At 43.3% G+C, this 26,999-nt stretch overlaps 1 protein-coding gene across 3 annotated transcripts; it reads left to right on the forward strand.

The window, feature by feature from the left end:
• Nucleotides 1-6,035: 6,035 nt before the first annotated feature.
• On the forward strand, nucleotides 6,036-26,183 carry RSPH9 (radial spoke head component 9). 3 transcript variants are annotated; one of them, XR_014006190.1, is made up of 6 exons: nucleotides 6,036-6,879; nucleotides 8,111-8,270; nucleotides 9,753-9,882; nucleotides 10,826-10,972; nucleotides 24,206-24,315; nucleotides 25,495-25,602. XR_014006190.1 is itself a non-coding variant. In XM_081187288.1 (5 exons), the coding sequence occupies exons 1-5, from the start codon at nucleotides 6,461-6,463 to the stop codon at nucleotides 25,467-25,469; spliced, it is 861 nt and encodes a 286-aa protein (XP_081043414.1). In that variant the 5' UTR covers nucleotides 6,037-6,460; the 3' UTR covers nucleotides 25,470-25,602. The 3 variants fall into 3 exon arrangements, 2 of the variants coding, with proteins under 2 accessions (XP_081043414.1, XP_081043413.1); XM_081187288.1 differs by lacking the exon at nucleotides 24,206-24,315 and having other exon boundaries at nucleotides 6,037-6,879; nucleotides 25,465-25,602; XM_081187287.1 differs by lacking the exon at nucleotides 24,206-24,315 and having other exon boundaries at nucleotides 6,042-6,879; nucleotides 25,495-26,183.
• Nucleotides 26,184-26,999: the final 816 nt, after the last annotated feature.

A 26,999-nucleotide genomic window follows, 5' to 3' on the forward strand; every position in this document is an offset into this window, starting at 1 on the left:
TCTTCTGATGTGATCACAAGATTGAACCACAAGATTGGGGAAGGGGGAGTGTGGATTGGATTTCAGGAACAGGGCAAAGCTTTCTCTGAAGCCAATGCTCCCTTTCCTACATCTTGAAAACCAGAAGGAATACCCCTTCCTCATCACCAATTTTATTCTATAGGCCTTTCTAAATACCTTTTGTGCCATGAATGTGCCATTGTTGCTCATTTGATAGAAGACAGGACGTGTCTCCCATCAAAGCTGTGCTTCTGTGACAGGGATGCCATATTTTTTTGAGGAAAGCATCTATTGCTGTGGCCAGGCACTAGACCAGCATCTTCAAACCCTCACCAGGCTCCTGTGAGGAGAAATAAAGTTGTTTGTCATCTGCATATTGATGACAACGCAGACCAAACCCCACTATGACTTTGCTCAGCAATTTCATGTAGATGCTGAACATCATGGGGATAAAATAGAAACTTGTGCTATTGGTTTGAGCAGAAATTCCTCAGTACCATCTTCTGGAAAGCACTGTCCAGCTGAACTGCCACAAGGCAGACCACAACCAACTGGTTCTGGCCAGTCACTACTGACTGAATGTAGGTTGGTTGCCATAGGAAACAACTCCTAGGGGCCAATAAAATATTTGAGCCCCCCCCTCCACAAGTTGATGGGCATTGCCATTCAAATGGTGTGCGTGCGCTGTGTCATGTGATCGATTTCACGGGATGGGGCTTACCTCCCCCCCCCCGTATTTTATTCAAGTTGGCAGCCCAGCATTCTGCCAACCCCTGTATTCATTTCAGGACATTGTGAGCAGCATATCAGCATTTTTTGCACAGTAACTTTATATTTTCCTTAGAGGCAACAGATGATCTGGGAATGAAGTTCCCTGGAAAGAGCTGAATAAAGTAAAAAGATTGAGAAAACTACATGTAACCACATACTTTAATTAAGGCAGTTCTTTGGCGCCTATTGCCTGTCTTCTCCTGGACCTGGGCATGATAATCACACTCTTTGGGCACACTGCCTTCCTATATCATGCCAAAAGAAGGCAGTGAAAACATGCTATACAACTCCTCAGCACAGCTGTTCTGATCATGACCCTCTGGCCTGTTGGGGTTTGTTTGCTGAAATGCTACTACAGGGGTTCCAGATGTTGAATGCATCCAGGGCACTGCAGCATTTAGAATTAACCATCTCTTCTTTTCATGGAAACTGAAGAAACGTGGCAATATGTGCTTCCTGGGGGTTTGTTCACTCGTGTGTGTGTGTGTGTGTGTGTGTGTTGTTTGTGTGTGTACAACAAGCCCACAATTTACACACATTTAAATTGTGCACATTCAGCTTTATGAGCTTGGCAATTTTTTTAAAAAGCGGGAAGGCATCTGGGGAAAAAAGACTTTGGCAATCCCACCTGCCACTGAACCCAGTGTATTTTGAGTATACATAATTTTGGCTTGAGTTTTACCAAGCTGCTGGAGGCAGTGGAAGACAGGAGTGCCTGGCGTGCTCTGGTCCATGGGGTCACCAAGAGTCGGACATGACTAAACGACTAAACAACAACAACAACTTTGGCTTTAGGTGCAATCTCTGGAACATAAACCTCATGTAAATTGCAGGTGTGTGTATATAACTGTAGTTTGTTAAAAGTGCTTGGAATTGTAGCTCTGTGAGGAGGAAACTACAGCTTCCAGGATTTTGGGGGGAAGCTATATGCTTTAAATGTATGGTGTGGATGTGATGTCATTCCTTACTTCACACTCACTACTACTATTACTACTAATTGCCTCAGCCACTCTGGGTGGCTTCCAACACATATTCAACACTATTTGAATTAATTAAATACATGTTAGGAAGCGTAAGACTTTTGTCTGACTTTTTTTCCTTACCAAAAAAGGTTGGCATAGCTTAGCACTGAAAGATGTAACTCTGACTGGTATCACAAATGAAATGGAAAAAAATAAGTGGAGCACTGACTTCAAGTAAACTGATATAAAAGAAAAGACTTTTAAACAGCATGGAAAATCTAAGAGCTTAAATGTCCTTTTAAAATATAATGAAAAATAATTAGGAATCTAATTAGTAGCTTAAACTGAATGAAATTGGTAGAACCATCATGAGGGGATTAAGTACTTTTAGGGATTGTACTCATGTATTTGGAGCACAATGCCCCTTTATTTGAAAAGGAAAGCAGTTATCGTAATCAAGCCATGATGCAAAATGGTGACGTACGGATGGGAAGCCTGATTATGGAGTCTGAAAAAAGTGGGGCAGAAACCTGGAATAACACAGAGAAGCCAGAGGTATACTGGGAAGACCAGAGAGCAAATAAATGAGAAGAAATGAACATGGATAAAAGATGCCCTCTGTCCCTTGGTAACAAATGTTTGGATTGAGTTAGTCTGCAAAACATTTTGTGTTTGTTTTATACAGAGCTATGCACATTAATTTTTTTTATTGTACTCCCTTTTCAAATTCATTACTAAGAGGTGTGAGAAAAATCCCCAGTGGTTTATGGGGTGAGGTAGGAGGTGTTACTGAGGAAAAGCTTTAGGGTTGGGGAGGGCATGGGTGTAGCAGTGGGGAGGAATAGCACAGTTCCCCCATAGTCTAAGCTCTGTTTTATACTGTACACTAGCAACTGTACAGCGAGAGTGTATTCCTAGAGAATGTGCTTGATTCCTCCTCTTTGAAGTAAATCTTAGAGTTGGTAATAAAACAAACAGTGTGTTCCTAGCACATTGTCAGATAGCCAAAGAACAAAGTGCTACAAATAAAAAACATAAGTATATGCTTGAAACACACTCCTTCAGTACTGAGGGAAGGGAAATGGCAAGTAACTCCAAGAAGTTTTTCTTCTCATATTCTGTGGCATCTTTTTCCTTGACTTTGTATTTAGTAACAAGTTCCTGCTGAATAAATCAGTCTGTTCTAGAGCAGGAACTCTATACACACACTGCAATGAAGAGCAATTATGCTGCAGAACGAGCAAAGTTGTACAAAATGGCTCAGTATATTTATTCCAAGCCATGGTGGGAAGACATGTAATGCAGCAATTTTGCTGAAGCTGATCAAGTCTGGAGCTGGTCAATGATTGGCTATGAGATAGCTTGAGAGCTCTGTGTATTTCTCCTTTAGTTCCACTGTAAAAGAAAGATGAGATATAACTGTATAAATGTAATGCATAAAATGTAGATGTGATCTTTCACATTTTTGTAAAATCTGGAATGTACTGCAGACTCTCCTGTTCTCTTGCACTCATATTCTTCTCTACCTTTCTTGGTTTTCTGACATGTGAATTGGATAAACTATAGTTAGTGCTACTGGGATTGTCTCCAAACAATAGTTTACAAACCTGTTTCAATGAACCTATTTGGAGGCAGTCTAGTTAGCTTGATCAGTTTGCCTGATTTGGATGTCATGGCAAATTATGGTCAAACCATGAAAAGAACTGGAGAATCAGCAGGCAAAAGCAGAGGAGAGGAATGAGACATGATATTTTGTGATGTGCTCCCAATCATCGTTCAGATGATTATCAGTGTGACATCTTAAAATAGACAATACTAATAGCATACGTAAGCTAGCTGTCCCATAAAACCATTTTATACAGACAAACCATGATATAAACCAAACCCGTCACTTCTGAATATTGCTTTCTATGCTCATTTCCCCCCCTCAAACATTTATGGCTATTTGCTTCTCATGTTCACAGTTTACCAGGTGAATCCTTGATTTGGTCCAGTTTCTCATTAATTCATAATATTTCTAGACCATATTTCAACAAAAGTACTTTGTAAAGCAGTTTAACACAGAACAACTAGATACTGGGCTAAACACACAGCATTAATAAAGCATTGTTGCTAATCTTGGGCAGGCTTTCCATAGTACTATAAAGATGGGAAGTGGACCTGAATGTCCCATTGCAATTTGCCGTGGTCCTACAGTAGTTGGCTCATTCATATCTTTCTCAGCCTACTAAGAGCCAAAGTGTAAAAACAGACGAGAAGAGAAGCAGCAACAAGGACCAAATCAGGGAGGCAATAAGTTTCTCCAAGACCATGTTTCTTGAGATACTGGAGTCTAATCCTGGTAAAGATCTAGCAATCCCACAGGAGAGATCACTTTCATATTGTTTAATGACAGTGATGGTAACCTCTGACCTTGATGAAAGACAGTGCTTCTGACCTTCCGTTTGTTAAATAATACCAGCCACTTACTTTCTGATTTTTATCAGTGTTTGGTAATTGGGGGTCAGGACAAAGCCAGCAGAGAACACTTACCACCAAGCTTTATTGAACGTAGAAGAATTTGTATTAAGCAACAGATTTTGTTGTTTTTTGAAAAAAGAAAGCTCAGCCACGATGGGTGGGAAGTGGAGACTGAGTAGCTTGTAAAATCAGTTATGGAATAATGAGCTTTCAACTCTGACATCTGCTTTGAATCCGGTTTGTGCTCAACAGTGGAAAATTCATTAACACCTGAGATTGATTAGTTGACCTTGCTCATATAATCTTGGGTCCTAGGCCAGTTCAAACTGGATAGGTGTTCATGCAATAAAATTTACAGACACCATTTATTCTAACTGGCACCCTCAGAGGCTGACACACCAAAGGTTCTGTGGCAAGACAGAGGGTGTAGGAAAGCAACACATGGCTGCATTTTACAAAGCCATTTCCTGGGGTGAGTCTCTTGGATAAACTTCAACATGAACCCTGCACTGCTCATGCCTCTCTCAGTAGCTTCATTTCACTGGCCCTCGAGATCCCTTCCAGCTCTGTGCCTCTGTGTCTTCTCTGTGTGCTTCTGTAGAATTCAGCTACATGTAAATAAACGTCTGCAAGCCTTTTCAATGAAATCAGAATAGTAAAGCTAATAAATAAAAATACTAATAAATAATCTTTTTTAAAATAAGGGAAGTCTGGTCCGACTGCATTGGCTTTCAACCAGTTTCTGGGCCCAATTCAAGGTACTGGATTTGACCGATACAACATTAAAACAGCCCAGGACCACAACTCTTCAAGGACCACCTCTCCCCATATGAACCAACTCGGACCCTCTGCTCATCATGTGAGGCCCTTCTTCTTGTGCCCTCACCACAAGAGGTTTGGAGGGTGGCAACATTAGAATGGGTCTTTTTTGCAGTAGCTCCCTACTTGTAGAATGCTCTCCCTAAGGAGACTTGCCTGGTGTCATCATTATATATCTTTAGACACTAGGCAAAAGCTTTCCTCTATAACCAGGTCTTTGGTCTTTAACTATCTGTGGTCTTTTAGAAGTAGGTGAGTTGTTCTTAATGTATTTCTCTTTCTTCTTGGGTTTGTCTGTTGGTAGGTTTGTTGGTTGTAAGTTGCTTTGGGTTGCCTTAGGCAAGATAAAGCAACTAATTTAATAAATACAGTGGTAATAAATACAGGTTACAGATGCTTCAGGTTACAGACTCCGCTAACCCAGAAATAGTACCTTGGGGTAAGAACTTTGCTTCAGGATGAGAACAGAAATCGCATGGCGGCGGCGCAGTGGCAGCAGGAGGCCCCATTAGCTAAAGTGGTGTCTCAAGAACAGTTTCAGGTTAAGAACGGACCTCCAGAACGAATTAAGTTCTTAACCTGATGTACCACTGTAATAAATAAAATAAAATAATAAAAATAATAATTAGGTAAGCAACTTCTGTAGTGTGGTGTAGTGGTTAAAGTGTCAGACTAAGATTTGGGATACTAGAGCTCACTTGGCCATGAAGCTCACTTGGTGACCATGGGTGAGCCACTGACTCTCAACCTAACCTCAAAAGGTTGTAGTGGGGATTATATGAGGAGGGGGAGATCCATGTATGCCACCTTGAGCTAATTGGAGAAAAGGTAGGATATGAATAAAACAAATAAATAACCATGTACATTTTAGACAATGTGCATTCAGCTATTAAGTTACACATATTTTGCACAGCCATACAAAACAGAGTTCAGTCATATCACCATTTTTTCAAATACAGGTACAGTATTTTGGTTTGTTTGTACTGAATGAGTGGGTTATCGTTTTCCAAAAAGGGGGAAAAAATCATTTGCTGATTCCATGGAAAACCTCGTACATTTCATATGTTCCCCAAAGTGAAGAACATTTGTTTGTTCACCACTGCAACTCTTGCCAGTGAAAAAAGACAGAATCCAATGCATCATATTTGTTCAGAAGTCCCATGCAGGGCTTCCTCTGGAGCAAGTGTGCATGGGACGGTGCTTCTTCCCCGTTATTATTCTGGGTGCCCTAGACATTGTCGTTGCTTTTTAACCAGGCAGCAATTCCTCAAGCAAAGCTTTCTGGCATCCCGGCGTCGCCGCGGCGAGATCAGAAAAGCTGCGCCTGTTGAACTTTTGTCCGCCGCGCTACGGTTAAAGGGGAGGACGCCAAGTCGAAGCGAGGACGCGTAGCAACAGCGTCAGCTTTCACTGCAGGCCCCGTTTCTAGGGCATTGGGCTCGTTGGCTATGAATGGTTGTGAGGGGGGGCGGGGCGGGGCGGGGCAAGATGACAAGCTGCCTTCGAACGCCGAGAGGGGGCCGAGGCCGACCTCTGACCTCACGTCCAACGCGGCGCCTTGGAAACGGTTGCCCGGCAACGGGACGCAAGCGTCGGGGCCTGCGCTCTCTGGTCCCCACCGCCACCCAAGCCCGGCGGCCATGGATGCTGAGACGCTGCCCTACGCGCTGGACCTGGTGGCGAGCAGCGGCGTGTGCCTGAGCCCGGAGAAGCGAGCGGCCCTGCGGAACTCGCTGCTGCTGGTGCGCCGGGACTACCGCTTCGAGCAAGTCCGCCTGTGGGGCCGCATCCAGGGCATCCGAGGAGCCTACTACATCGCCGAGGGAGTGGGGCCCGACAGGGCGGGGGCCAGAAGCCGCCTCTACAGGTGGGCAGCTGGGCTCGCAGAAGATGGACTGCGGTGAAATAGGGCAGGTGAAATAGCGGGGAGGGAGGGGGGGAAGACATGGCTCCAGCAGGTTGTCCGTCCCTGTCTCCTCTTTACTCCTGTGCCTTTAATAGCAGCTTCCCAGGTAGAGGTTTGCACAGGTGCGCTGTTTTCTGAGAAGGGTTGCGAGATGCCTCCAAAGTGTCAGCTGTCAGACTTTTCAGCAGGTCAAGCTTTTCCCAGCAGCGCAGCACCACGCTAGAAACCCTAATCTCACAATCATTGGTTTTAAGCCCCATACTGGGTGAAAGATTCCCCACATTGCAAGAGTTTGGCTAGATGATCCTCGTGGTCCAACTCTACAATTCTGTGATTCTTATGGTGAGCCTTAGTTAATCACAGCTACTTTTTAAAATCCAGTCAAAACATTAAGTTCAAGTCAATGGAACAGAATTGAGGTCACGAGGGGACAGTAATGTCTAGAAGCAACATCCTCCTGATGCCTTATTAAAAATGTGTGTGATAGAGGGAGTGAGGTTAATTTTAAATGGCAACATAGGTAGAGAGGGCAAGTTAAACTCTAAATGAAAGTTAACACTTGTGGAGCACTTCTGAGTGTTCAGAACACTTTGCAGGCATTATCTATTATCTCCATATTGCAGATGGGGTGACTAAGGCTGAAAGAGTGACTTGCCTAAGGCCATCTAGTGAGTTAATGGCATAGGCAAGAGGTGACCCATGAATTTCACAGCGCAGTCCCTCAACAGTACATTCCTATTTAGAAACTAGTCTTATTGAGTTCAGTGTGTCATACTTCCAGGTATGTTTGTACTGGATTGTAGTCTTAGTCACTTTTTAAAGCCATTTTCTTACTGGCAGTGGCCACTTTGAGGCATGGAGCCACAATACAAGGAAGCTATATATATATATGAAAGTTGTTTTGCAAGGCAAGGGGCATATTCAGGGAGAGGTTCATCTACCGTCTCTTGTGTGTCCCTGCTTTATATAGCACCCTAGCTTGGTAGGAATTCTGACCTGATCCTTTGTGGTGCCATGAGGGGGCAGTTGGTTTTTATCTCTGCATACCATTTGTGGATTCTGCCTGCTTGCCACCTGTTCTCTTGCTTGTTTCTGTGAGATCTTTCAGTAGACCTCCAAATGTCTGAAAACATGAGGTTTTTTGCCAATAAAAATATGCTTTACCCTTTTATTATGTATGTGTGAATAACAGCTTGAATTGTGTGGAATGGAGCCTTCTGCCACCTCCTAATGAGGAATTTACTGCACTGACTTCAGTGCTAAAGGGACGTTTCCAAGGGGACCCATCCTATGAATATGAACACTATGAGAAGAAAGAAGAAGGTGAGAGACCATATGAAGAGGAAGCAACAGTGAGTACATTGCAGCACCCCTGGGATCCCGTCACCTAATGCTCACAAGATATTTTGTCACAATTTGCACTTGTGCTTTTTTGAAGTAAAACATTTTTCCTAGTTTTCTAGGAATGCAGAGCAATATGATAAAATTATGACATAGGACTACTAACATTTTTGTGTTGCTTCATTTTTTTTTACTAGTGTAGGAATTTATTATTTGGATTTTTTTAAAATTGGGTACCAGAGATTTGGAATTTCTTATAAACCTTTCTTATCCATTTAACATATCTGGTCCTTGGAGCTCACTGGACTTGGGGCAGACAAAATACTAAGTTAAAAGGCTTAACAGAAGCTTTTTATAAACACACACACAAACACACCTGCACTCAGCTTCATACAGATATCACACAGGCATATAAAGAAAAGATAAAGGTAAAGGGACCCCTGACCATTAGGTCCAGTCGTGGCTGACTCTGGGGTTGCGGCGCTCATCTCACTTTATTGGCCAAGGGAGCCGGCGTACAGCTTCCAGGTCATGTGGCCAGCATGACTAAGCTGCTTCTGGCGAACCAGAGCAGCACACGAAAACACCGTTTACCTTCCCGCCGGAGTGGTACCTATTTATCTACTTGCACTTTGACATGCTTGTGAACTGCTAGGTTGGCAGGAGCAGGGACCAAGCAATGGGAGCTCACCCCATCACGGGGATTCGAACCGCCAACCTTCTGATTGGCAAATCCTAGGCTCTGTGGTTTAACCCACAGCGCCACCCGCGTCCCTAAAGAAAGGATACAAAAGAGCTAATTCCTATGTTCCAAGGTTGGAATGGAAAGATAGTAGAAGTTAGAGGTACCAGTGGTGACCTGCTATCCTTTATCCACCCCAGCAATCCAGCTACATATTCACTAGAGTTTGTCAAGAGATTCATACCACGATTCTTCTCCCTCTATCCTTTTTTATACAGTTCTTGTAAAACATTGAGGTTCCATAAAAAGTAATGTACCCCACTCCACCACCCTGCTAGTAATCTAGCCTTCCCTTTCCCTCCACATTTGACTTTGGCCTACGCCCCAGATGTATCCTATATGTATGAGTTGAATATTCCAGCAAGTCTCTATATACTTATTTCCCACTTCTCTCTGTGTGTGTCTCATGTGGAACACATACATACATGTGCTGAGTACCTTCTCAGTTGAACCCTAATCTCACTTTCCTGTACTCCTTACAGCTGGTCCCTCTTTTCCTAATCTTGCTGTAACCTAATTGCAGGCTGTAGTTCCTGTTTTGACACAGCTGACCTATTGTGTGTGTGTTAAAACAGCATCTGTCTTAAGCCCCAATGCCATGTAATGAAAATAAATGTATTGGCATATGTTTCTCCTATGACAGATGAAGGCAATATATATTTTAAGTTTGTAGGTGCATGATTCTGTTCCAGTTCTCATTCTAGTATGTAAAACTAAGGTGGCTTTTCTTAATGTTTGCTTTTTACTAAAGAACTTGATCAAGGAAGAAGTCCGTCTTGTATCTGCAATAGATCAGATAGATAAAGCAGTGGGTATTGTTCCACGGGGTGCCTATATAAAGTCACCACTGGGAACTGTGCATGAAAACAGAAACTTTGAAGGTAAGTCCGTGTAAGTCATAACTGCGTCTTTGAACACAAAAGTAGCCACAAACAGTTATTTCTTCCATGTTTGACTTGGTGGCGAGGGTCTCTGGTGCTTGTTTTTAAGTTGTATTCATTCAACTTGTTTTTATTATTGCACTTGTTAGCCGCCCTGAGCCCGGCCTTGGCTGGGGAGGGCTGGGTATAAATAATAATAATAATAATAATAATAATAATAATAATAATAATAATCATTACAGTGAGCTGAGGGGTAATAAGGGGATGCACACACTCTAAAACAATAGAAATACTTAACTAACTGACCACTTCAGTTCTGCTCTCCCTAACCAAGTCCTGCCTCCGCCCCCAAATCCTGGCTATGCCCATGGATGCACAACCAGAACTATTAATTGTTTCTTGGGGCAATGATAGCACTAAAGTAGGAAAAACTACTTTTCTTGATAAATCTTTTTTCAGTTCGTTTTTTGCACTCAAGCTCTTGAGTCTTGCTAGTCATGTGAGGAAATGTTACTATGCATGGCAGTGTAAAGCATCCTGTCCCTCATGTGGAGGACCTTAATCATAGGAGATGTATGACAAGCCTTGTACATTTGACAACATAGGCCTATCTGGAATGACTTTGCTTTTGGAGCTGCCTATCTCATGATCCTGTAGTGCTTTTGGTTATGGTGCTAGTTTGAAGAATTCTTCATTTGATTTCAGGGCTCAGTTTAGATTGCAGCTGCTACCAATATATTTCCCTTGAGCAACTGCTGGCTCAAAGTGGGCTGCATAAAAGTAACTGATTTTCCATGGTGCTGCAAGACTACCTATTTCTAGAGGTCTCTATCTACTTCTGTGGGTTCATTTAGTGTCATCAACACATAGATGCCTTATAAGTCTATTAGATAGTAAGCTTGTAGTAAATTGAAAGATGACAAAGTTCTTATTAACCCAACAGGTCTGTCTTTGGTGGAGGCTAAAAAATTAAGCTCCTATTTCCATTTCACGGAGCCTGTAAATTTGAAGAACAAAACTCTCCTGGAGAAAGCTGACCTGGACCCTGCCATTGACTTCCTGGATTCACTTGAACATGATATTCCTAAAGGTAGGGAAGATGTGACATTCCAAATGCAAAATGAAAATAGTGTTGTGAAGCTTTCATATCCACTTAAGAAGTGCTATCTGCTTTTTCACTGTGTAATAATAACAATAAGCATTTATATGGAGCTTCTTAGTGCTTAGAGAACTCTTATTTCAACCCACTGCAGGTTTGTAGGTCTACAATTTCCATATTGTAGACTGCAGGAAGGACTCTGAGCATGATGGCAGTTTACCTAAGGCCATGTAGCTTTTTCATGACCTAGCTGAGGTCACAGTTTCCACTCTTGTTGGTGTGTGTGCATAAAAAAAAGATGTATGGCCTTCCTTTCAATACAATAATTTTCAAAGTGTAGAACAATCTAAATACAGCAATAAAGCACACACACACAAAAGCATGAATCCCATAAGCAGAGTTGCTAAACCCAAATAAAATCAGATTAGGCACACCAAATAGCGAAGGTTGCCCCAAAACTAACATGCTACATTATTTCTCATAACAAAACATGATACATATAATTTGTGCATGGTCTGGTTCTTCAGATATACCAACCTTTCCAGTGGCAGGATAAAACACATAAAAACAAAATGAGCTGTTGCATCCTTTCACTGGGTAGCTTTGTCTGTGTCTTGTGTCAGCACCCTGTTCTGCTTGAATTTTCTGTGTTTTCTCTTCATTAAAAGGGGCTTGCAGCAGCCAGTGTCCTGGTGGGCAAGATAAGGCTACTTAGAGATAGGAACATTTTTATGTGGTTTGAAGTATTTTGCAAGACCATTTCCACCCAATATCGCCTCTTATCTAAATGGGGTCTTGTTAACTCTAACCTTGTATCCTGGGCAGTCTACGTTCAAACTTTTCTTTGATAAATCTTTTACCTTGGCAGGAGAAAATGTAACAGTTTAGGAAATGGATGAATACACTCATTATTAAATGTGAATATCTTAGCCCCTAAGCGCAATGAAAACAATTAATGTAGCTCTTATTGTTTTCTAATATATGCTGTTTTACAGCTCCCTCCTTAAAATACTTTTTGCTTCCAAATAAACATAACAGAGCTACCAGAACTGAATAAAGATTGCTCTTTTGTACAAATATGACCCTTTATTATCTGCAAATTGAACATGTCAGCCCTTCTGAAGTTTCCTAACCCCTCATCAACACAAACCTTATTACCTCTCCCACTTTCACACATTTCTTTTGCTTCCTATATGCTGTTCTTGAGTTCTCATCCTCTTAATCCCTTCTCCAGAGCCCATTCCACACTGCTCAGTATGTTGAATTAAACTATTCCATGTTGTGTATCCAATGCATCTCCTTCCTCTCTAGCTTCTCATTAAATACTTCCAACAGAGTTTGTGTAGAAAAGGGTGTTTTAGAGGCTGTGGTGCTCAGCCTAGAATTTGGTTTGTAGCTTAGGACCTTTTTTATCATGAATTTTTATATCCTTCACATAAAAATCTTTGCTGATTTTGTTACTGTAGTTAGGGCTAACGGTGTTTGTGCTCATCCATTATTTCAAACAAGAAGTCAAAATGGAACAACAAAAATTACACGAGTTTTTGTATTTAATGCCCCCCCCCCTTTATGGCCAGTATTAGTGAACTTCTCACAGCCAATTTGCTTTTCAAAGTCATTAATCTGTTACCTTTACTTCATGAGCAGAGTAGCATGTGGCATGGCTCCTTCCTATCAGTAGGGTGGCCATTTGTCCTACTTTACAGAGTGTAGTCCTCTGTTTGTAGGGCTGTAAAGTACATGTCCTGAATAAAGATAAAGAGCTTTAAGAGGAGACAGCAGGGTCTTTGAAGTTGCTCATCTGCATTCAGTAGACTGAGCATGCAGACAGGTTACCTGGTCACAGTCTTGCTCTCTGGTGAGAGGTCTTGTATTTCTGTTTCTAAATCTGCATCATACTTCTAAATTGCACTTGAAGCAGCTTGGCTTGTCAGTAAATGCTATAAATTTGATACGGCTTCCAATATGAATTTGATGAAGAATTGTACAGAATTTGAGAATGGGAAGCTGGAGTGAGAGAGGGAGAATATTTGTGCTGTGATCAGCATGACTGCATTCAAAACAGCAGTTATTCATCCTGCTAAATACAGAGTTTTATAAATTTGTAACACAAGGTGGCATCCAAATACAGAAATGTCTGAATAAATTCCACATAAATGCATGAAAATATCACCCCAATATCATAATGCCAGTGAAAATACAATTTTTTTTGCTCATGTTCACTCTACAGAAGTGACAGGAAAGTATAGAAGCAGCTGCAAAAGATAGGACTTTGAAGCAAGTGACAATGGGATAGGCACTCATATGTCTGTGAAAATGTGTAAGGCATGCCTCACAATACAGTGGTACCTCTGGATGCGAACGGGATCCGTTCTGGAGCCCTGTTCACATCCAGAAGCAAACACATCCAGAGGCGTCTGCGGGTCGCAATTCGCCGCTTCCGCACATGCGTGTGATGTCGTTTTGACCGTCTGCGCATGCGCAAGCGACGAAACCCGGAAGTAACACGCTCCGTTATTTCCAGGTCGCCGCAGCGCGCAACCGGAAAATACTTATCCTGAAGCTACTTCAACCCGAGGTATGACTGTAGAGCTATGAACTCTGAAATATTAGAAGAGGTTTTAACAAACAGGCTTGCTATAAATCTTATTATTATACAGCAGATCACTTCATTTGAGCCTAAGCAGTTGCTCTAGTTTTGTGTGGTATACCATATTTTTCGCTCCATAAGATGCACTTTTTTCTTCCTAAAAAGTAAGGGGAAATGTCTGTGTGTCTTATGGAGTGAATGTGTGGTCCCTGGAGCTGAATCGCCCGAGTGTGGCGCGCGCCGTTGCCCTGTGCTCCCCAGTTGCTGGCAGCCTCCCCTTTCCCCTGAAGCCCCGAAAAGGTTTGGGAGTGGCGGGCAGGCTGTGCACTGTTGCCTTGTGCTCCCGGGCCGCTCTCTTTGTCTGATTCTAGAACAGAGATCTGATTTTAATCTTGAGCTCTCAATCTTTCATTTATAGAAATTATGTTGAGTTGTGTGATTCTTGAATTGGCCCTCACACATTTATGGATATGTAAGATGAATAGAACAGAAATATAGCTCGTATTATGACTATAATATACCACAGCTACGAAATGTATATCACGAGCCAGAGACCCAACTTCTTCCAACTCTCTTGCCAAAATAACTGACGATGGTGCTCATTGTGTCTGATTACCAGGAGTCACTATTAGGTCTTATTATACTATATTATACTTCCCTCACTGCTTCTGAGAACTATCTGTATCAGAATTATCCAACACTGGTTTCCTTTGTAGGGTTGAACTTTATCGGTACAGCATTTAATGGGGCTTTAGTATTGGGCGATGGGGCCTCTTTGTGCAAGTGCTTGGAGAAAATCCTCCAGGTTTTATGTTAGTGCTTTAATAGATGCAAAAGCCCCAGGTGCTGGGAGGATTGAAGCTAAGAGACATGAACCTGTTTTATATCCAGGCATTAGCACAACTAATTTATTCCCTTTCACAGTCCCCCCGCTCCCCCTGAAGTGATTAATCCCCTATCAAACTCTGTCTCCAGCTATTCAAGAAGCCTGAGTCTGTAGGGTTTTTGGTGGTGTTTTTTTTTAACAGCCCCTCGCCAGCAAGCAGACTGTAAGGCAGCCTGTTATCGGTGTGTGGTGGAGGTGGTTTGAAGACAAATGGCTGCCTATCTCCCAAGTGGCCTTGCAAAACCCAACAAAGTGCTATGCTGTGCTGGCCACCTACTTTCCCCCAGCCTCCTCTCCCTGCTAACGTTTCACAGATGTGACCTGAGCCCTCCTCTTTCATAGCTTAACACTAAGCAGCACCTCCACAGCCTTGTGAAAACTCTGAGCCCGACAGCACTTTACCTCGCAGCCTGCCAAGAGCCACATGGGCACAAGACCTTTCAAGCTGCTTTTCTGAAATCCAAACTAAGAAGTTTATAATGGATGAGGGGGAAGTAATGGTGTCGGAGACAAAATGATGTTACCAAGAAGGCACAGAGAGGGGGGGAGTCTGGTGGTGCTTCTCTAGTCTGTTCTTGAGTGGGGAAGGGCAGCTTTGAGAACTTGTGGGTTCAAAAGATAACAGCAGTGCAGCCTTATGCAACATAGTAGAACATGCATAGGCAACATTTGGCCCCCCAGATGTTTTTGCTTACAACTCCCATGATCCCTAGCTAACAGGACCAGTGGTCAGAGGTGATGGGAGTTGTAGTCCAAAACATCTGGAGGGCCGAAGGTTGCCTATGCCTGTGGTGGAACAATCCAGGAAGCAGCCATGCAGTGAAATGAGTTGCTGAAGTATATGCTTAACCTTCTGGAGGATAAATGACTCCCCAGACTGTGTGGATAAGTTGATCTGGTCAAATGGCCAAGTTAGCAGGTAATTTGCTTGTCCGTTAATATTATTTTAGCATCGGGCTGCTGTACCAGTCACCTTCCAGTAGGAGACACTGTGGGGTCAGCCTCAGTAGGAAGAACAGAAACCCTAATCAAGTAATATGAGAAAAGTTTGGACTCTTTAGTGAAGTGAAGACAGAGAAACCAGACTGTGTGTGGTATATGCTGACCTCTTGAACTGTGGATATGGAGAAGAGACTATCAGCCCTGCTAGAGTTCACACAACTTTCAGGAGGCTATATTGCTTTCTCTTAGTACCAGCATCTTATGTGTGTTCAGCTCAGGGTCTCCCATGATTTTCCCTATCAAAGGCCACACACTAGGCCTGTTCGTGCCAAGAATGTGTGTCTGTATTGACACTTTTGGAGTCTGATGTTGCTACTCCTACACTGATCATAGGGTGTTCCCTCAAGGTGTGACCTTTTCTTTGGAACTGATCCTTATGAGACAATTGTAACATGAACAAGAGCCAGTTAGAATTGTTGCCTTTGACTTTCTGACCACCCACAATTTGCCCAAATTATTGGAACTATGCCTATATCTCTTGAGCTTTGCTTCTGTATGTAATAAACTGTCATACTGTGTTTTTGGGTTCAAATTGTCAAGTACTTCAGGGTTCTGGTTTATCAAGAAATCTTGGCTACTCTTCGTGAAGGAGACTGTTCATTGTTTCTGAGGTGGTTTTACCGTCCCAGAGCAAACAAGGACAGGGGAGCCAAGAGTCTGTCGTGTCATTCCAGGGCATGTAATTATAGGCTTTTAATTTTACTTTTTGAAAGGGGGAAAAATATTTTCTCCCTTCAATATGTGACTTAGTTTCTGCTTCATATCTTTTCTTTCAGTTTTGTTATAGGGCTCTTGATTCTGCGTTAATAGCTGCTGAAGCCTTGAGACAGAACCAGGTTATATTTATTACATAAATCAGATATGGTCTAAATCTTGTTCTAGGGACTGATGAGCCTTAATGAAAGTAAAACCCTACCACAAGAGGCCGTTTTTAGGAAACCAGAAGACAATTTAGCATAGTCACACTTCATAAAGCTCTATCTGCAACTATCTGGTGGACGTTGCTTTGGGAAAGGAGACATATCCCAGCTTCCCTTTGTAAATGAGGGGAGGAAAGGTAAATGTATACGTCTTCTTTATGAATAAACTGTATGCAAAAACAACTTCAAAGCATGACAGTGAAATTTTCATGCAAGTTGAGAAATAAGGATACAAAGCCCCCCCCCATGTTTTCATAGCTAATCCTTTTTAAAGTTGACATTAGGGATTCACTGTTTCATAGCTCCCAGCTAGCTACCTGTGTGCTCCATTTAGTAGTGGATGGTCTGAATATTTCTGAATACCCACTGATTGACTTTTAGAAAGTCGTTTCTCCTTGGCTGTTCTTAATATTTGTGATGAAGAAATCTTATAGTTGAGCCAGATGTTGAGATCTCAGTGATGGTCATCCTCAGAACTGCCAGTGCTCTTCTTGCATGCTGAAGAACTTTTTTTTAATTACCTGATGCAGTCTGCCAGTCTGACCCTGCACAATTTGTGCAAATGTTGGAAGAATTTTTCACTGTTACTGTCAGAGCATGATGCTTATCCCAGAATTAAATTGTTATCCTACCATGTGTCCCAATGCATGTCATGGTCAATACAGGATATAGTGGTTTTGAATCCAAATACAGATGTTATCAAGTAGCATTATTGGAAACTGCAGCAACAAAAATAAGTGCAGACAATAAACTACCAGTGGATTGTAAAGGAGATTCACTAATTTGAACAACTAAGTAAGAGAAGCCTTTGGAAGCTGTCATCAGAGTTTTTTTATTTCTTATTTTTGTCCTGCTTTGTATGCTATTTATGAATTGGTAGCTTAATTTGCACATTGTATGTCTGTTTCAGACATGTCCCTCTTATTTGTACTGTATGCAATGACCTATGGCAACAAGCAAACATTTATTGTACCAACAGAACATGTGTGCCTTAGTCTTTGAGGTCAGCATGAAAATTTCAGTTTATATCTAGCATATTTGCAAGTTGTTTTGGCATTGTATTCAGCAATGTATTATTCTATTGCAATAGTACCTGACAGAGATCACTGTTACTAGATTGGAAAGCTGAGATGAGAGATAAGAGATGAGTACATGGAGAACAGTAATGCAAAAGAGAGCTTCAGTGTGACTCATTGGGTAATTTTTAAGATATAGACATGGAAGACCTTGTTTCAAATCAAAGTTCAGCCATGGACTCATTGGGTGGCCTTGCGTTCAGTTTCTATCCACAAAGTAGGAAAAATAATAATCTACTTAACAGGATGAAAGTAAATGCTTTGAAGTAAGTCATTCTATAAATCTGAAATAAATAATAAAAATTAATCATGTACTCTGGCATGATGTAAAGGAAATAAAAGAAGCAGCCATCTTATGAGCACAGGTCTATGCTTTCTGGACGAGGCTGCTATACCACCACCCTGCTCCTCCTTTTTTATTTCTGATGGTGAGAAAGGAGAGGTTGGGGTCAAGTTTATGTACATGATACAAACCGGATAAGCTGTAATGAAATTCCCATCAAAAGCCTACCCACATTGACCTAGGGCATCGCTTTCCCCTTGTTGTGGGAAAAGGTTCTCAATCCACATCCTTCTCCCTGCTGTGTGTGTTGAATTATTAGTTGGAGGACTAATTGCCCTTGTTCAGGTTTGCCTCCTGCCCCAGCTTTTTTGGAGTGTGGCCAATTAAGGTGCTTCTGCCCCAGCACTCTTGTCACATTTCATCTCATTTCAGTTTTGATCCCTGTAGTTCTGGAACTAATCTTTATATGTTTCCCATACACGTACACTTCCTCCTACCAGAATTGCTGTTTTTTGTTTTTTTTAAAATATTCCTTTCTTAATAAATACTGAATTTGTACAATTCTATCCATACTCATCTCAACAAAATCTATCATATGTCTGATTCAGATGTAACGGGAAACCATGGTTTCTTATAACTCCCATGAGCTGCGGCAAGCCTTGAGCTGTGTGCTCCCTTCTCCTCTTGCATGCCAGAAGGGAACAGAAGCTGCAACTTCTAATTTTAAACTACCGTATTTTTCGCACTATAGGACGCACTTTTTCCCCTCCAAAAATGAAGGGGAAATGTGTGTGCGTCCTATGGTGCGAATGCAGGCTTTTGCTGAAGCCTGGAGAGCGAGAGGGGTCCGTGCGCACCGACCCCTCTCGCTCTCCAGGCTTCAGGAAGCTATCCCAAGTCTTGCAAGCCCGGCGGGATGTACCGCGGGCTCGCAAGGCTTGCGGGCAGCAGCCTGCACCCAAAAGCTGGGGACAGCGGGGAGGCGCAGAGCCGCCACCCCGCTATTCCCCGACCTGATCTGGAGGCTGGCGGGGGGAGAAGCAAGCCTGCTTCTCCCCCCCACCAGCCCCACAACCTCCAGATCAGGTCGTGGAAAAGCGGGATGGCGGCGCTCCGCTATCCCGCTTTTCCCCGACCTGATCGGGAGGCTGGCGGGGGGAGAAGCAAGCCTGCTTCTCCCCCCCCACATCCCCACAACCTCCAGATCAGGTCGGGGAAAAGCGGGATGGCGGCGCTCCGCTATCCCGCTTTCCCCCGACCTGATCGGGAGGCTGGGGGAGGGAGAAGCAAGCCTGCTTCTCCCCCCCACCAGCCCCACAACCTCCAGATCAGGTCGTGGAAAAGCGGGATGGCGGCGCTCCGCCATCCCGCTTTTCCCCGACCTGATCGGGAGGCTGGGGGAGGGAGAAGCAAGCCTGCTTCTCCCCCCCACCAGCCCCACAACCTCCAGATCAGGTCGTGGAAAAGCGGGATGGCGGCGCTCCGCTATCCCGCTTTTCCCCGACCTGATCGGGAGGCTGGGGGAGGGAGAAGCAAGCCTGCTTCTCCCCCCCACCAGCCCCACAACCTCCAGATCAGGTCGTGGAAAAGCGGGATGGCGGCGCTCCGCTATCCCGCTTTTCCCCGACCTGATCGGGAGGCTGGGGGAGGGAGAAGCAAGCCTGCTTCTCCCCCCCACCAGCCCCACAACCTCCAGATCAGGTCGGGGGAAAGCGGGATGGCGGCGCTCCGCTATCCCGCTTTTCCCCGACCTGATCGGGAGGCTGGGGGAGGGAGAAGCAAGCCTGCTTCTCCCCCCCCCCACATCCCCACAACCTCCAGATCAGGTCGGGGGAAAGCGGGATGGCGGCGCTCCGCTATCCCGCTTTTCCCCGACCTGATCGGGAGGCTGGGGGAGGGAGAAGCAAGCCTGCTTCTCCCCCCCCACCATCCCCACAACCTCCCGGCTTCAGGAGAGCCCCACCGCCAGCCCCACAAGCTCGGGGGACAGCGGGAGAGGCGCAGCGCGCCATCCCGCTGTCTCCCGACATGGTTTGGAGGCTGGCGGAAGGCTTCCTCCTCCCCCAGCCCCGCAAGTTCCCAGAGCGATGCCAAAGCATGGCTCTGGGTCCCGTTCTGGGGGTGGGGGAAGCTCGGGCTTCCCCGCCCCAGCCCCGCGCCTGGCGGGGGGGGATAAATTTTTTTTGCCTTTATTTCCCCCCCCCCAATCTAGGTGCGTCCTATGGACCGGTGCGTCCAATAGTCCGAAAAATACGGTAACCAGTTTTCTGCAGTGTCCACAATTGGGGTAACTGATTTGCCTAAATCGGGGTGGGAATCCATTTTCAGCCTGAGGGCCACGTGTGAATGGCTTGTATAGGTACCCCTCCCTCCTTCATCCAGGAAGCAAGATGTATCACCACAGTTCAAGAACAGGCACAAGCACTTGCAGAGGGATGGGGCTTGGAGTAGGCAAGCAACTGCTGGACGGCTGATTAAAGAGGACTGGAAGGCTGCCTTCAGCCCATGGGTGTGAGGAACATAAGACGCCATCTTACACTGAGTTAGACCACTGGTCTATTTTCCACAGTATTATCTACACCAGGGTTTCCAAACTTGGATCTCCAGCTGTTTTTGGACTACAGTTCCCATCATCCCTGACCACTGGTCCTGCTAGCTAGGGATGATGGGCGTTGTAGTCCAAAAACAGCTGGGGACCCAAGTTTGGTAAACCCTGGTCTACACTGACTCACAGCTGGTCTCTATGGTTTCAGGTGAGGGACATTCTCAGCTGTGCCTGGAGATGCCAGGGATTCTTCTCCATCCTGTTAGTCATCTGTTTATCCCAAACTTCTCAGTGCATCCCCCCCAATCACTTTTCAAACCACAAAAAGTCTCATTTGGTTTTTTAAAGTGGATTAGTTGTGCTAGGGCAAATAACTTTAATCCACGCTTAACTGTTCAAACCTAAAGTTCTGGAATACCTCTGAATCCCTCCCACAAAACAGCGATAGTCTGGAGGTACCCTCAGAAGGGAAAGCAACCAATCCCCTTCTTGTGGGGACAAAAGAGTGGGTTGGAACTGCACAGGGGGAGCAAAGAGGGGATCATTCCATCTGGCAAGTCAAAATGCTTGCCTAATGTTTAATGTTGGCAAGAACATGTTGGGGGAAATGGGAGTAGTTCAAAATCAAAGTGCAACTGTATGTATGGATGCGAGAGAAGTGACGTAGTTAATTCTGTTGCAGTTGTTTTAGCAGGAGAACAAGGAGCAGAAAAGGATGTATGCGAACACAGCCATAGCCATACGATGCTTTGTGAATAGTATCACCTAGATATAATAGAGGTGTCACTGTTTTTGTTTCCCTAATGCGACCTTTTGGAACAGGCAGCTTTTACCAACATTGAAAACTGCTTCTTCCCATCCCCACCCCTGTTCTTTGAAATACATCCAAAACAGGAGTGTTATGGAAGAGTAGATTTGAAGTGGATCAGCTCTGTTGTTTTAAGGGCCTCTCATTTTACAGTTAGTAGATCAAGCGTCTCCATTGCCTGCATATCACAGAGGGCCCAGGTCAGAGCCCAGACAGACATGGGGGATGAGAGTGGATACAGTGGCAGGCTGGAGAGAAAGCAGAAGCCGAGGGGAGGGAGGTTGACGTTTAAAACACAGGCACTAGGGTCCTGGCAGTTGACAGAGGGCCATCGAGGAGTCAGTGGCTGGTTGAGCAGACAAGCTTTCGGAGCAGTGTCTTGCTTGGGAAATGGTTAAGCTCCTCCTCAGCATTCCCACCCGTATTTGGCAGGGTGAAGGTTGCAGCCTGCTCCAGAGGGGGAATGGGAAGCTCCAGATCTTCATCCAAAGGATATTTTTCCCAGGCTCTTTCCTCCCACACAGACCTGACAGGCAATTTTTTTCAGTCCAGACAGTATTTGGCTTAAGCTAGTTCTGGCGGGTGCAGCTTAAAAAGCAAATTATGGGGTTTATAGTTATTTGAAAAAATAACACAGTAACTCTGCAAAGCTTTTCTCATGAACGTGCCATATGCCGGATCTCTGATCCTTAGTGAATGTCATCTTCACTGCTGCTGAAATACTGTTGGAGCCACACCTCCTTGTTCACTGCCTCCGCTGGTGTCTTCTGCTTGCTGCTACGTGCTGAGCTCTGCCCACCAAAGTTTCTGACTGGGATATTGAGGCAAGAAAAGTATCCCCTTCAACCATAGATAACATTTATGTGCTTATTTAAAATAAAAGTTGTGCGGCTACAGGAAATAAAGAAAGCATTAATTTTGGTTATAATCCAGCTAAATTGTGATTAAGTCTTTTTGAAAGTTGCAACTCACTTGTTCCTTTGGTTTCATTGGAAATGCAGTGCAATCTTACAAATGTTTATTTGGAAGTAAGGCCCACTGTGTTCAGCAAGGCTTCCTCCTGTTAAGCCCAATCCTAAACATACTAGGGAGTAAACCTCACTGAATGCAGCGGGGCTTAATCCTGCAAAAACATGCATAGCATTATGCTCTCAGTCATGCTTAAATTTTTTGTTAACTCATTATGAGAACAAGATACATTATGTAGCATTAGTTGACAATTCTGTTACATCCTAGGGTATGAGTTTCTATTGTACATAATACCATAAAAGCTACTTGAGATTCTACTGTATGTAACGGATCATAATTTTGAATCTGAATTTAATACTTAATTTTCTTATAGGATAATTTATATCCAGCACCTTCTGCCCTAAAAAAGTCCATCAGATAGATCTCCCAAGTATTCTGTTAGAACAGCCATGCTACTAAACCCCTAGTCATTTACTGTGCTACGCTGCAGGGTTGTTTTTTACCTGCCTGCTTTTTTTTTTTTACTAAAGTCCTCTTGTGAATAAAAAGTAAAATATAATAATAACTAGCAGGCTAGAGGATGCATAGCAGCTGCTATACTTCCTCCCCTACTCCCCATCATTACGGTCTGTCCATTTTCTCCCCTGCTCCATTACTAGAGATCCTCATAGGAAAGGGCTCCTTTTTCTTTTTCACAGTAAAGGGCAATTGGAGCCGGCTCCAGCTTCTGTCTCCATTTGCTGGAGCGTATCTTGGCCTCAAATAGCAGGCACAGACAGAGCTGGCTCAATGATCCTTGTGCAGAAGCTGACCGGGCTGGCGAAGCAGGGACCCTGCTTCATCAGCCTGATCACTTGCCTTGAAAAAATTCCATGCATTTGCCTCTGTGAAATTCCTGGGCGCCAATGGTGATCAGATGAATGGTTAATACAACTCTGTATTAAAAACAATAATCCTGCCTTGCAGAATTACAAACAGACAAGAACTCAAAAAATCATTGTCTTCCAGGAGTTGAATTGAATTGAGGCATTTAGTGTTTTTAGCACCCCAACTTTGTGTTTTGCTATGTAATTATGTGTAACAAAATAGGTAAGAGGTTCTGTGAATAAATTGCACCTTAATTCACAGCCTGATCTCTTTATGGAAGAAATTTTATAGAATTGAGAACGTAGCACAAATGTTCCCAATTTCACCTCCATCTCAATTGTGTGAAGCAGTGTGTTGATTACAACTAAAATGGTGGCGTGCGCAGAGAGTGACTCATTTGGGATAGTCAGAGTCTCAATTCGGCTGCTCAAAACAGGAGAAATGGGACATTGTGGTGGGTCTGAAGTTTGATTGGCAGGTAACAAGGGGAAAAGCAGTGCTCTTTTACGCAGGGCAGCTGCTTTGTGTAACAGCTGCAATTTTTGAATGGCCTTTAATGGCAGTCCCAAAGAGGATGTCCCAAGGAAAGTGTGTCAAGGAAATCAATATAGGAAAATATGGCTTGCTGGCTGGGGTTGTGCTGGAGAAGATGCATCAAATTGGCCTTCAGAAAAGAAAGGAGAGCACCCCTGCCCATTGCTGCTCTTTCGAGTGTCTCTGATATTTATCTTAAACCTAAGTTGGGATAATGTATGTAGCTAACACACCTTTCAGTCTTCTTGCTTCCTGAACATTTCTTTTGCTATATGAACTACATGTAGCATCAAGCATTTGCCAAAGCTGACAAGCAGCTTTTCTGAATTAGCTCTGTCATCAAGTGAGGATTATCATCTGTGAGTCTTTTTCCTTTCATTGCTGTATTTTGATGGTTTTAGGTTACTGTCTCCCCCAAACATCTTCTAGCCTCATGGAACCAAATCTGCTTTAATACTCTTGCTTCTCAGGCTGTCATTTCAGGAACTGAAATACTCAGCAAGCCATTGAGCAGCTGATTATAGTAGAAAGTTCATTTTCACATTGTCTCTTAACCTTCTCAGCAGCACCAAAGCATAATTAATATTGAAGCTAATCCCTTTACTGCCCCAGTGCACACTTCCTCCAAAGGTGGAGGCAAATTAAGACTCCCAAGGAAAATTAACTCTTCTATAAACTACTTCTGAGCTGGAAGCTCTGTTAAATTTCTCTGTCATTCACTTTCCTCTTGCTTTTTTTCCTTAGCTTGTCCATCGGCCAAATTTCCTTCCTGATACAGGCAATCGGGAGAATGTGTCCCGCAGTTGCATTTTAGCCTCAGGATAATAGTCTCTCAAGTCCCAAATCAAAACATAGTAGGTGCCTTGATTTCAGTTGATCTATGCAGTGTATGACTAATGTTGGCTATTGACAATTAGGATAGCTAGCCCACATGTAGTCTTGCTTCAGGTGGAGCACACACACACACACACACACACACACACACACCAAAAACCCCCCAAAAACTGGATGAAGAGCTGCTTAGTCACTGCCCCTAAAATGCCTCATGCAATAGCTGTGGCTCACACCTATCGATGAAGCTGGGGGAAAATGAACAGCTATTGGCTCCCATTTCCTAAACAGTTTGGTATTATCAATCTGACTGGAGCTGCACATAGTTTTGAGTATCAGCAACTTTGCATGTAGAAACTTTCATTTATTAATTTATTTATTTTTACTATGTTTTTATACATGCTGGAAGCTGTCCAGAGTGGCTGGGGCAACCCAGTCAGATGGGCATTGTACAAATAAATTATTATTAAGCCAATGTGCACCTCATGCTGCTGGTGGTTGGCCCTGAAGGCTTTTGCCCCTAGAAATCAAATAGGCTGTAAGGTGCAATGCTTGTCCTTTTGGAACTTCTCTTTGGAATAAATCTAGCTGATTCCTGTACACCTTCCTGATATTATGGGAAGGGCCTTAGCTCATTGGTAACCTGTTCTGCATGCAGACGGTCCTGCCTTCAATCAGACATCCCTAGGTAAGGCTGGGAAAGACTCTAGGTTATATCCAACTAAGTCTTACTTAGAGAGAATCACGGCAAGTCTTAGAATGAAAAGGCAGAGCACAGAATCCTAGACTTGCAAAATAAGTCATCTAGAGAGGTTACTTACCTATGCTGATATAATAGAGAAGCTGAATGTCGCTCATTAGCAGACCTTCAGCCTCAGGACTTAATGAGAAAAAGGTTATCATATGATAACTGGATCTTACTAGCATTATTTGCTTGTTATTTTGTGGACCTGGGACCTCATGCTGGAGTTAACACGCTTCACATACAAAGGTAGCAGCTACATGAGGGGGTAATACACAGTTACACTGGTCTGTTTACTTGTGTGATTAACTGAGCCAAGAATACAGTAGTCTGTACTACAGCTAAGTCAAGCTTGTTCTAGTGCCAGTGTTCACTGAACACATATGATCCTAGTTTGGCTTATCACAGAAAAGCTGTCTTTGTCAATTAGGATGAAATCCAGCATCCTATTCTTATGCAGGGTCCTGGAGCATCCAGTTTGAGAGGGGAGGCAGAGTGGTAGTACTACGAAGTTTGCTCTGGCCTGGACTCACATTCTACCATGTCCCCAATACTAAACAACATGGCTACATCTACTTTGGCAACGCAGAGAAGAACCTGGACTTGCCCTTCATGCTATGAATAACAGCACAAGGCCGAAAATGGAAGAGATGCCTTGTACTAATTTTGTATTTGAAACTGGGTATGTATTTTTGCTTTAATAGATCAGCATGGAATCAGTCTAATGTGTTAGTGAGACCATATTTTAAAATATTAAGTAGATCAGCTGTGTGCCATCTAGCCTGTAAGCCAGCTGTATGTCATCTACTCCTTCCCTCTAAATTATAAGTCAGTCTCCTTAGAGTGCAGCAAGACCAGTACCAGAAGCATAATTGTTGGTTCACTTTTGTTTTACTTTGTATTTATGTACTTAAACATTGATTTGGCAGGGTTTGTTTGTTTGTTTTGGTAATACTGATTTATTCTGCATTTGTTGAATTTTGATTTTTGTCATTTGAATTTACTAACATGCTCTGTAATTTGTATGTTTGTATTTTCAATGTTTTGATTTTTTTGAATGTTTGGTGTGAGCGGCTTTGGGCACAGCTCATTGTGGAAAAGCAGCTTATAAGTAAACTAAATCATCAGTAAACACCTCTTGATAAATTACCATATGCACTTGCCATGTGTACTCATTCCCTGCAGGGCTCATATTCTGCCTCCATTACTTTACAAAGGAACTAGAAATAAGAGACCTCCTAGGATTAGGAAATCAGGAATCCTAATTGTCGGTTTGCTATCCAGGCACATAAACTATGTAAACACAGAAAATGAAATTGTTTTGTGGTATAAAGTGTTACAGATGGTTATGCATAGTCTACAAGTCTAGTAGGACACACGAGTGATTTCTGGTTTGACTATTTGCTCTGGACTCCAACATTTCCTTTAATTATGCACACTTTCTAAACACACATCACTTTTCCAATTGCACCAACAAAATCAGGCTGTAGTACAATCATTTTTCGTGTACAGTACTTCAGAACTTGATACTTTATGGACATTATTTTTGCTTTAAGTATACATTATATTGGGCTGACTGCACATATTCACAGATTCCATAAGTTGCATGTATTTCTGAGATGTAATTGTGTGTGAAAATGAAGTTTAGAATGCACAGGTCCTCTCTAGAAGGTTTCATTTGCAGCATAAAAAAGCCATTACAAAAATACCATTCTCTCCAGAGAGAATGGAATGTTGCTGTGTCTGATGACTTTGGTTAATAGGTTCAGGTAGGGAGGGATTACTGCGAGCTGGTAGATCTAATAGATTGCTGGCCAGTGCCTCAAAATAGTGGCTGCAATAAAACAAGCATTAGTACTGAGCAGCAGAAAGAATTAAGCATATTTTTTTTGACCCAGAGCATTTCCCAGCATAGAAACTGAGGTAGCCTGTAGAGGACGTGACAACTACAGTTGTGTGATACTA

The sequence above is a fragment of the Podarcis bocagei genome (assembly GCF_964188305.1).
Source record: "Podarcis bocagei genome assembly, chromosome: 3".
NCBI classification, from domain to species: domain Eukaryota; kingdom Metazoa; phylum Chordata; class Lepidosauria; order Squamata; family Lacertidae; genus Podarcis; species Podarcis bocagei.

What these genes read in the sequence shown, in the direction of transcription:
- RSPH9 (XM_081187287.1), top strand. Translation starts at nt 6,461, where the DNA reads ATGAATGGTTGTGAGGGGGGGCGGGGCGGGGCGGGGCAAGATGACAAG. An exon ending in GCCAGAAGCCGCCTCTACAG is followed by an intron (nt 6,880 to 8,110) that starts GTGGGCAGCTGG and finishes TGTGAATAACAG; the next exon opens with CTTGAATTGTGTGGAATGGA. An exon ending in TGAACATGATATTCCTAAAG is followed by an intron (nt 10,973 to 25,494) that starts GTAGGGAAGATG and finishes ATTCTTATGCAG; the next exon opens with GGTCCTGGAGCATCCAGTTT.